Below are 11,064 nucleotides of genomic sequence, written 5' to 3'. Positions count from 1 at the left end.
GATGATCAAGAATTTGAGATAGTTACAAATCAGAAGGGTAACTTGGCACTACTACGTGGTGGACTCCCCATGATTTTTGACATTGTGCGCCTTTGACATTACGCGCTTTTGACTATGTACGCTTTTGACATTCTGCGCCTTTGACATTCTGCGCTTTTGACATTCTGCGCTTTTGACATTCTGCGCCTTTGACATTCTGCGCCTTTGACATTCTGCGCTTTTGACATTCTGCGCTTTTGACATTCTGCGCCTTTGACATTCTGCGCCTTTGACATTCTGCGCTTTTGACCATTTGCGATCATTTGTCATTTCGCGCTTTTGACTTTATGCTCCTAAACGCCACCTCACTGAACATAGCTTCTTACTCAATTGAACCTCTCTCCCACTGTCCCTCTTTAATAAAAGTACATCTAATCAACGCCCCTCTTTTCTCAGTATCTCTCCCTCTAATCAATACCCTTAACTTAAAACTCCCTCCGAGAATGTTTTTACTAGCTAACCAAAGCAGGTAACATTTATCTCTGCTTGGAAGGATATGGTATAGGGAGGGCCTTAGTAGTGTAGGTGTGTGTATGTGTACAATAAAATAAATAAAAGCAAGTTTAAGATAGACACCACATTTTATTCATAAATAGGCATCTCCGCAACAAACTTCGTTTTGCAAATATTCACTGTTTACAAAGATAGGACCGCACTGCCACAAACACTTAGGACAATTCAGCTGGGTTCTGGACACCTTCGAGTCTTGCATATCGACCCAGCCGCAATACGCATCGAAACCCAGACCCGAGGTAGCTGATAATTTATCCAACTCATTGAAGTTTTTCCATTTTTTCAAACGTTTTTCATTAAAATCTCTCTCGTGTAGGTATTTTGTAAGGTTTTCGATTTTTTCCGCTGCAGACACGTTACAATTTTCAAGATTTGCTGATTCTTCGATGGCGATGCACGACTCCGGAATGTCAGACACTTCGGTCCGGTTTTCAAACGAAAGGTCCCAGGTCCCGAGGGACTCGTCCCCAATAGAAACTGCCGGTGTCGCAGCTGTGAACATTTTTCATATTCAACTCTTACGCACCTACAAGGATAAAGGGAAAGTTATTTACTTATTAACTAAATGCATAAGAATCCGATGAACGAAAGAATATCCTACTTTTGAGTCCAGCCAGCCAGTCCATCTTTCCACTACCCCAATGAACACCGAAATTTGAAAGCGCTCGTAGTTATTTGTGTTACCAGTTTCCGAAACCATCAATGGAGTGCATTTTATTACAGCCATCGTAGCTGGATGGGCATGATGGTGGTTGTTAAGTTGGGCGTCTCCGTGTCTCAAAAAGCGCTTAAAAAGTAGGTACTATTTGTTGCCAAAGTCATTTGGTCAAGTCAAAGGTATCCCAGAAGCTTGACATGTAGGGGGGGCACTTGAAAATCTAAATTTGGAAAGCTACATCAATAAAAACAGCACTTACATTTCTTAGGCTCATTGCTCTGGAACCATTCCTGAGGTCCAGTCCCGCACCTGCAAAAGGGGGGCTGTTGACCTTGCATCATGAAAATAAACGGGGCATTGTCCTTATTCCCCGCGAGAAATTCCCTCATATTTTCAGCAAATTGAGCGTTATTCTGCCACTGTTCGAAGCAGTTCTTGAAGAACTCTGAAGGATTGTCCTTGCTTCGGTTTAGAACGTGCTTATTGAAGCACTCCTCGCAGAAAACTTGGCCGTAGTAGATCTTTAAGTTGTCTTTGGGTATTGCGTGGCAAAAGTCTGAAAGGCAAAGTGTATTGACATGAAATTGAAGCGGGCCAGTAATTTTCTTACTATTTTTAATTTAGAAGTAAAGCGTTCTAGTGAGAAGTTGGAAAACTGAAATGTTATTTAGAATATATGTTTTTAATGCATGCAGGGCTCCTTAACATACCACCTAAAATTAAAGGTTGTTAGGTAGCATAATTCCAGCATACACTCGAGTCTACTGGAAAGTTGTCATGTTTGTCTGCGCGCACGTCCAATTTCCTGTTTAAACACTGCACAGGTCGATACTATCTATCTGCGTGAGCGAGCGTGTGGCCGCTATTAGCGGTACATGTTGAATGCAAATGAAAACCCTTCCGCATGGATAACTACCATATAACAGCTACTTCTAACCAGCCAAAGAACTAGAAGACGAAGTAACTCACAGCATTTAGCGCATTGTGGGTGGAAGTGCTGTCCGCCAACATCCACCTTGCTGCTGTCGTCCACAGCTTGGAGACAACGCGCGCAGATACAACGCTTCGTTGGCTCCTCCTTGTCTTTGCAGTCAGCCTTCTCACGGCTTGGTTCAGTCGTATTGGCTGGAAAAACGATGATAAAACAATGTTACCAAAGGGAATATATTTAATATTTGTCCAGCTGAACTGGCACAGTTATAGGCTGGACGAAATAAAGTGTAGAGAATTGTCTCTAATTAATTCTATGCAAAAAAGCCACATTTTGTTTTTGATTGTCAGTACACCGCTTAAACTGAGTTGTCACCAACATTGAAGGTGCAAAGAACCGGCAAACAACATAAAAACATGATGAAACAGGATAAAGAAGCGAGTTTAGATACCATTCGTCACGATTGCAGCATCCTATTGCGTTATTATTTTTATTTATTAAACATCTTATATAGTATCTTATCTTAGTTCATGTTCCACAAAAGTAACGACGTAGTTTGGCTAGTATGGCTATTATGGTACCAATTTTACCACGCAGAGCAGCTACTAAGGGTTGCGGCTACGGAAAACCATCCAACAAGTACCTTTATCTTTATTCTCGCTAGTTTCCTGGGGCTTCGCACCAGGTGCCCACTGCATCCACCAGCTGTTGGAGTGGATGCGAGGGTTCTCCCCCTTGAACCTGGCCAGCACGTGCGTCTTGAAGCAGTCGTTGCAGAACACGTGCCCGTAGAACATCTTCAGGGAAGGGGGTATTGTCCGACATACACCTGGAAATTAAGATTAGTTGAGTAACCCATATTTGAGTCACAAATTTACCTCTACATATTCTTCAGGTATTTCATATTATCGGTAATTAGTAGGTATATCCTGCTCCAAAGGTACAGGAACAGTGTATAATAGTCGAAACAATTGGATTTCTCTAAGTCTAACTTGGGCATTTTTTTTCGGTTAGAGTGTCATCAGCAGCGCAAATCATAGCTAAAAAACCAAGGTAAAAGGTTTAGGTCATGTTTAGCCTAACTTGCCTATACCAAATCGCTAGAGATTGCCAGAGATTCTGGCAGGCATCGTGACAGTCCAGGCTTATTTCAACAGGTGATTACCCTAGTACAAAGCCCAGTCTTTACAGCTAGAAATACTCACAGCACATGCTGCAGATCCTATGGAAGCTTTGACCTTCAATATCCACTCGGTCTTCTGAGTCGACGGGAAGGAAGCATCTCGCACAAAAACATTTCTTCGGCGGTTCCTGAGCCTTCTCCATTTCGGAATTAAGAAATTACGTTGAAAATTTTGTTTAATAAAAAAAAAAGAAAAATTTTGCTGTAGAGTCTAGTGAATCAGCAATTTTATTCCATGGCAGATAAAGGGACGTTGGATAATGAATAAAAATAATGAATTTCGAATTCAAAGAAAACAGAAGAATCAATTTTGAATTTAGCTTTTTTGAAATTTGATTTTATGACAGCATTTTTCAAGAAAGATTTAAATACTTCTTGTTGGGGAGTGGGGACATAAGAATAAATTACCCACTTAATTTTAATGTTCGTAGATTAACCAAGCAAGGTAAAAGACAGATCCAGTGTCGTCGAAGGGTATTTATAAGCACTCCATATTTTAATTTCTTTGTAAAATACAAATACAACATCGAAACGGTTTTCCGCATTCGAATTAGTATTTCTAATTAAGCATAGATGGCGTTCATAGTAGTCGACGAACGGCAATTAAGTTACATCACTACTTTAGTGACGAATCTTGATTGTAAAGTACCTAGGTACGTCACTAACGTGTTGCAATGTTTATAAGGGTTGCCAAATGTAAGTTATTTCAGGGCAAATCTACCGATTTTCTGCGACTGATACAACGAAAGAGATAGGTATCACGGTAAAAATTTTAATACCACGGAATTTCAATTTAATTAAATTGGTCTTTCAGAGTAAAAAAACATATTAAGAGGCCCAAACGGCATTTATTTCACCATCTTGTCATCAAAAGTCTACCTACTTTCGTAAAGGTTATACCTGCCTACCTATTTTTCTATCTCTTCGCACATCTCCCGATTTTTTGTTGACACTTACGGTATTTCAAAAGTCGTGTGTGGCAACATTGAGTGTATGTGTGTTGTAAAGTTGTTTGTGTTATCTATCATGTTTTTATCAAAAAAGTGATGTTTGTGAACTTGTATGGAATTAAATCTACGTTTATTTAGTGGTAATGTGGATCTATTATCTTATCTTTATCAGTTTGTTTGGCTAAAAGTCTTTATAAGATAGTTAGCATAGGTTATGATGAACGTCGACCGTTGTGAATGTATCTGTTCATGTTTTTGCATTTTTATGATTGAAAAACGAACGTTTGGATACGGATGAGGTGTTTAAACGATAAATCACCCACACAGTCATCGTATTTGTTACTTATACTGTTGTTTTTTACGATATTTTAAAAATTATGAGCGAAAGAACATTGCTACTGGGTTGTCATTTGTGTTATAAACTTTTTTCTGTATCGCGATGACCCCGTTGGTTTACTGTTTGGGGCCTTAGCCTTTGGCGTTAACTGTAATGCCAATAACACCAATGCGTAAAAACCTCGAGGCATGCAAACTTTTTGTGTTTACTTACTTTTTGCATTGTGTGCAACAGTAAAGTAATTATTTTTTAACAAAAGGTAAAATAATTACTTTCCGTGTTTGTAGTCCGCCAAAAAATTTTAATAAGTAAATAATAGACTAACATTTTTTTTAGTATGCATTTATTCTTTTTTTTAAACAAAACTTTTTTTATTGGACTTAGGTAACTTTTAGGTCATCAGCCTATAATGTTTTTATTGTTATAAACAAAACAATGGTAGGTAATGGAATTATTAAAATATCATTATGTGTATGTAATGACAACATTCCTTTTAAATGAGGATTTATTCTGTATTTCTCAAAAAAAAAAATATTTTATCTTTTTTCGCAGTAATTATAATAATTTTCTTCATGCTTTGATAACCTGACATTTTAAAACAACTTATACCAATTTACACTAAATAAACAAGTAATTAAACAAATAATATAAATGTTTATATTTCTGCATAAGTTATGATACACTTTTCCAAACATTTTTTTGCCTATGGCTGTCCCACTGCTGGGCAAGGGCCTCCTCCTGAACATAAAAGGGGTTAGAGTTTGTGTCCACTATACTGGCCAAGAGAGGGTTGGAGACTTTGCATGCCTGAAGAAATGTGGAATGAAATGCTCTGTTTTACACTCTTCGTTTCAGATACTTTATTTACAAAATAGTATCTATTTGTTGCCAAATTACTTGTAGGCCTTTTCAATGCCATTGCTATATGCCATTTTAGAAAAAAATATTCTTACATTTAAATTATTCTCATTATAATATGTATGTTATTTAAGCAAAATAATTAAAGTGATACTTTATAATTATAAATTATCTTATCTACTAAGTGGTTATTGACAGTCTGCTATTGACTTCAAATGAAAAGGTTCAGGCCTTGAGTGGTCGCTGCCAGGCTGGGGACTTTACATGCGAGAAATGTGTAATAAAAATGCAACTTTTGTGTAATCTAATGTAAGTGGGCAACTGATATATTATTATACCAGTTGTTGCTCCTGACTTTGGCCTGGTATGACAAGATTGTCCATAGTCAAAATTGTCCTATGGTGTAATCAAGGTCATGAGTTGTTGTGTACCAATTTAATCTGTACATCTTTGGGCATAACAGGTGTACTGTTATGTATTTATGTCCAAACATATATAATATATTTGCACCATGTGGGAATCAAACCCTATGCATAATGGTAGTAACATGGTGGCCACCTATGTACTAAGCTTATGTTTTCATTAATATTGTTGCAGAATGGTCCACCTGGATGTTAAAAAGAGAAAAATGTCCCGCCATGAGAAAGCAAAGAGTGGCTTTGTAAGTACTTAGAATTAATTTATTACTTAAACTTCATATACTCAGGCCGTTACAAATATACAAACTACGTCAGCATTCCTATGATACTTTCGATTATGACGTAGTTCGTACGTTTGTAATGGCTCGTGTATAGATACGTTACAGTGGTAGCGAATATAACACCTGCGAAAAGGTCGTGGATTCGTGAATTTTGGAGACAGAAAACTGAAATTCAGTAAACAAAGTTAGCTTTGAATCGATTTCATTTAGATAAATTCGACTATTCGTTTATTTATGTTTGTCGTGCGATTTCATCGCCATCTGTAGATATCATATGTTATCTTGGCTGTCATCGATTCTAAAATAATCAATGTAATTATTTACTAGGACTTTTATTTTTATTTTTAGTTAAAAATATTTTTGTCATCGAATTTACCTATTATCCATACTATACTAATATTATAAATGCGAAAGTAACTCAGTCTATCTGTCTGTCTGTCTGTTACTCAATCACGCCTAAACTACTGAACCAATTTGCATGAAATTTGGTATGGTGATACTTTGATTCCTGAGAAAGGACATAGGCTACTTTTTACCCCGGGAAAATGACGGGAAAATTCAGGTGGCGGACGAAGTCGCGGGTAAAAGCTAGTATAATATATTTTTCTTATTCAATGTCAGTGTAATAGTTATGTGTAATGAAGCACATAAGGAGTGCCCCCGCTCGTGACAAACTAACGTTTTGTATAACGCGTTATACCGTGACATTGCCTTACTTAGAATAGGTACTGTACGCAGAATATTGTAGAAATTAACGCTGTTTTTACCCGACTGTGAGATGTAAACGAGAATGTTGTGTTTAAATTTGTTTTTTGGTTATATGAGGTCTTAATATTATTGATGTGTATTGTGTGGCCTCAGCCAATTTCTACGAGTATATCACTGCTTTTTGGCGGTAGAACTTACAGCTTTTGTGACAATTTTCTCTAACAAAAAAAAATATTGCGCCTTTTCTTCTTCTTTAAAATTATTTCTTTCTTTCTTTTCTTTTTTTTACAACTTCCGCACTAAGAATTGCTCTTGTGTCGCGGGGAATTTTACAAACATACAAACAACGGACACAAATTACAACCAGACCCGAAACGATTATTTGTGGATCGCACAAATAATGTCCCGTGTGGAATCGAACCCACGACCTCCCGAGGCAATGGTAGCGGCGTGGAGACCCATAGCACTGCGTCATGGAGGCAGTCAATTTAAAAATGTGACTTAAACCCGACTGGAAGACTCCTTTTAAAATGAAAGGTCAGATCCTGACTCCATTATGAAATCCAAATGTGACTTATTTCTATCTAACGATGAATAAAATACCTTTAATTCTAATCCGTATTACAAAAATCGTCGCTGACATTGTACCGATTATCGTGTAAATATTTACAATACCTGTTATCTGTACCTTGTACATACATGATTACGTGTAAGTTTCTTCTATGTACAGTTTTCAGTAGTTTTTCAGACGTCCTTCAGTGTAACGGTGATTCTAGTTCGTGTTATGTGATAATTATTATTTTTATGTGCTTAAAAAGGTATATGTAGTAGGCAGATCGGTCGTGCTGTGTGTTTTTATAATAATTTTTATGTGTTTAAAAAGGTGTATTTTGTGGTTATTACAGTGGTGGTCTTCAGTGAAAACGGTTGCCTTTTGATAGTGGTTATGCGAGTTTAATGTATTTTGGTGAAGTGGGAATTAATACGTCGCAATAGTTTTTTAGTCTTTTCTAAGTCGTAAACGCGTACCAGATGGATAGATAGAAATTTATCCTTTTACAGCTTACTGCCCGCAGCTTAACCCGCTAGGAATTTTTGACGTTTCCAAAAATCCTCTCTTGAAAAAATCTACTCTACTCTTCCTGAGGAATATTCATACTAAAGTTCAACTCTCTACTAGTCTCTACACTCAGTTGTTTCGGCTGTTATCCATCTGTCCACAACCCGCACTTGCCCAGCGTGGTGGACTCAAAACCTAACCCCTCTCTCGTATGTGAGGAGACCCTTGCTTGGGTTAAATATATTTATATCATTTATGGTTATTGATAGGTTGCGTTCAAGGAACCATACACTTTGTATGGTTCTTTAAACGCAACCTTTTAATGCCCACCGCTGGGCACGCCTCTAAATATGAAAACGCGTATAAAATTAAATATAATAGTTAAATGTTAGTAGAAGAATGTTGCCGGTGACCGTCGGCGTCACAAGGTCGGTCATGCCTTACTAATTATCCACGTTACCTATGTGTTTGTGTTAAATATTGCATTATATACTTACTAGCTGACCCGGCAAACGTTGTTTTGCCATATATAAATAAAAAAAGTGTCACTGAGGGGTATGAAAAATAGATGTTGGCCGATTCTCAGACCTACTCAATATGCTCACAAAATTTCATAAGAATCGGTCAAGCCGTTTCGGAGGAGTATGGCAACGAAAACTGTGACGCGAGAATTTTATATATTAGATACTTATACAGATTGTTCTTATAATGAACTCGCTCTTGCCCGCTACTCCGTCTATGTGAAGTGTATTTCAAAATAGCGGCTTCACCCCATACACACCCCTTCCTCTTGAATCACCCTGTTTATTAAAAAACTGCATCAAAGCAAGCATACATAGTTAGTTTTCCCGTTTTTACAACATTTTCTATTCCCGCTCCACTCCTATTAGTCATAGCGTGAAGTTCTCGCCTTCCTTAAATGGTCTTTTCAACACTAAAATATGATTCAACCGTTTCTGAGTACCACATCGTATCCCAGTTTCTGAGATAGGCATGGGCATTAAAAATAACTTTTTAGCATAAGTTTATTAAGTTATTTATTTTGTTAAGTTTATTTATTACTAATTAGAAACTGGAGGTAATTAAGAACTACAAAAAAAAAACAAACCGTTGACACGAAGAAGAAGAAGCATAAGTTTGCTATTAAACCAAGTTTCTTCATAATCTATTCAGTAGTTTTGGCGTGAGATTAACAAATATCCAACCACAAATCAAAACTTTCGCATTTATAATATTAGTATAGATATCCCTAAAGTACTTGAGATTGGTATTTAATTAACTTTATCATTTGGTTATACAATCTATGAGCGTTGGCGTTACCGTGAAACTGGCTACGACAGTTAAGCAACTATTGTGTAATGCTTACCGGCAGTTTTCCGATTGGAAATTGTGTTAAAACTGTTTAATTCAATGGTAGACTCAACAACAGCTGCTTTTAGTTGTATGTTCCTAGTAAAATGTTATTCGGCTTGGATGTTTAATCATTTTTAGCATAGCCGGTTGCGCTCACCGGTCGTAAACCTTGGCGTGGTCATACTAGGTATAGATAGGTGACCTCATAGTGGTATTTGAACTGGGTGTCTCCGTGCTTCGGAGGGCACGTAAAAAGTCGGTCCCGGTTGTTGTCAATTAAGATAATAGTCGTTAAGCCACGTCAAAGGCCTATGGGCGGCTTGAACAACTTTAACACTAGGTTGACCACTAACCATACGATAAGAAGAAGAAAAAGCAGATACTCGGAGTTTTATATTTGAGTTTTCGTGTTATAACCCATGTAACTGGATTGTGGCAGATAGGCAGTCGCTCCATGTAAAAATATCGGTACTCAGCTGCATCCGGTGTGACTGGAAGCCGACTCCAACATAGTTGGAAGAAAAACTAGGCTGATTGATTTGACCTGGAGATTTGAAAAGGGTGAATAGTAAATATCTATTAAATTTATTATAACGGTCTCCGTGGCGCAGTGGTTAGTCGTTGCCACGACACTATCAGTGCGTCGAGAAGTCGAAGGTTCGATTCTCACATGGAACAAATATTTGTGCAATCCACAAATAGTTGTTTCGGGTCCGTTGCTTGTATGTCTGTTAAAGTCCCCGCGAAATAAGAACAATTATATGTAATGATGTATGTTGTATTGTAAAGATCCCCAAAATATGGTCCACAAGCTCCCTTATATAGTCATTTTCATAAAGTTTATGCAATCGCGTCACAAAACAGTTTCTCTTTAGTAGATTAGTGTGAAAATTATCGTCATTTATGTTTGCCGCGTGTCGTAATGTTTTAAAATAGCTAACAGGATAGTTTGTTTATATTGTTTAATGTATGTTAATGTTGTACTGTATGGGAACAAACAAGGGAATGTGGTAGTTCCTTGTTTGACGGAGTAAAATACACGAACACAATGAATATATCTTATCATACTGATATCATGAATGCGAAAATTTATGAGATAGTTTGTTACGCTTTTAAGCGAAAACTACTGAACGAATTTTGATGAATTTTCGTAAACAGATAGCTCATAACATAAATTAGCACTTCATACTTTTTACCAGCAGTGGGACATTAATGAGTTAGATTTAGTTATTATTGTTATAACCAAAGGTACTGAAATTCGATATTAGTAATCAAATTTGTTAATTGTGCCTTTTAACCTTGATAAATGTCAATTAATTACTTTGATCATTAGTAACTAATCATTAGTGACTAAAGTACTAATCATTAATAACTGAAGTACTATCATGATTACCGTGTCATCCTTATAGAGCCTCTTATTTAGTTATAAACTAATATCTATTAAAAAATTGGGCTAATTGATTACACTTTTCGTTAAAGTAACAGAAATAAAAAAATATAAAAATATTTCGCCCGTAGCAAAATTCGATCCTGAGAACTTTTAGCAAGTACTCGCGGATATGCTCATATCTTTTCAGATCTCTCATATCCACATGCATGCATGGATGAATACATGCATATGGATGCATGATGCATGGAGTATGGCAGAGTAATGTTATTGCTACTAGTATTTAAGGAAGTGTAAATACAAGTAGTGTACGTTTACATGAAATTATGTCAGTTAGATGATTTCATTGTTATAACACGGTACTCGTGTAGTAGTGTGAGCATGTAA

General features: G+C 36.9%; 2 protein-coding genes across 2 annotated transcripts in view; one reads left to right on the top strand and one right to left on the bottom strand.

Moving 5' to 3' along the window:
* Positions 1–939: 939 nt before the first annotated feature.
* Positions 940–3,549, bottom strand: LOC142984935 (cysteine and glycine-rich protein 1-like). The gene is made up of 5 exons (XM_076132816.1): positions 3,347–3,549; positions 2,785–2,970; positions 2,180–2,335; positions 1,470–1,766; positions 940–1,078 (listed from the first exon to the last, which is right to left on the bottom strand). Exons 1-5 carry the CDS (start codon positions 3,465–3,467, stop codon positions 1,071–1,073), a joined length of 768 nt encoding a protein of 255 aa, XP_075988931.1. The 5' UTR covers positions 3,468–3,549; the 3' UTR covers positions 940–1,070.
* A 739-nt stretch (positions 3,550–4,288) lies between these two features.
* dia (diaphanous related formin 1) overlaps positions 4,289–11,064 on the top strand; it is a 69,660-nt gene continuing 62,884 nt past the window's right edge. Inside the window, exons 1-2 of the mRNA XM_076132460.1 lie at positions 4,289–4,414; positions 6,067–6,130. Coding sequence (XP_075988575.1) covers positions 6,068–6,130 — 63 coding nt within the window. The 5' untranslated portion in view covers positions 4,289–4,414; position 6,067. The remainder of the gene's footprint in view (positions 4,415–6,066; positions 6,131–11,064) is intronic.

Source organism: Anticarsia gemmatalis, chromosome 28 (assembly GCF_050436995.1).
Source record: "Anticarsia gemmatalis isolate Benzon Research Colony breed Stoneville strain chromosome 28, ilAntGemm2 primary, whole genome shotgun sequence".
Classification (NCBI taxonomy): domain Eukaryota; kingdom Metazoa; phylum Arthropoda; class Insecta; order Lepidoptera; family Erebidae; genus Anticarsia; species Anticarsia gemmatalis.
Note: the sequence above shows the minus strand (reverse complement) of the source record. Positions and strands in the feature narration are given on the sequence as shown.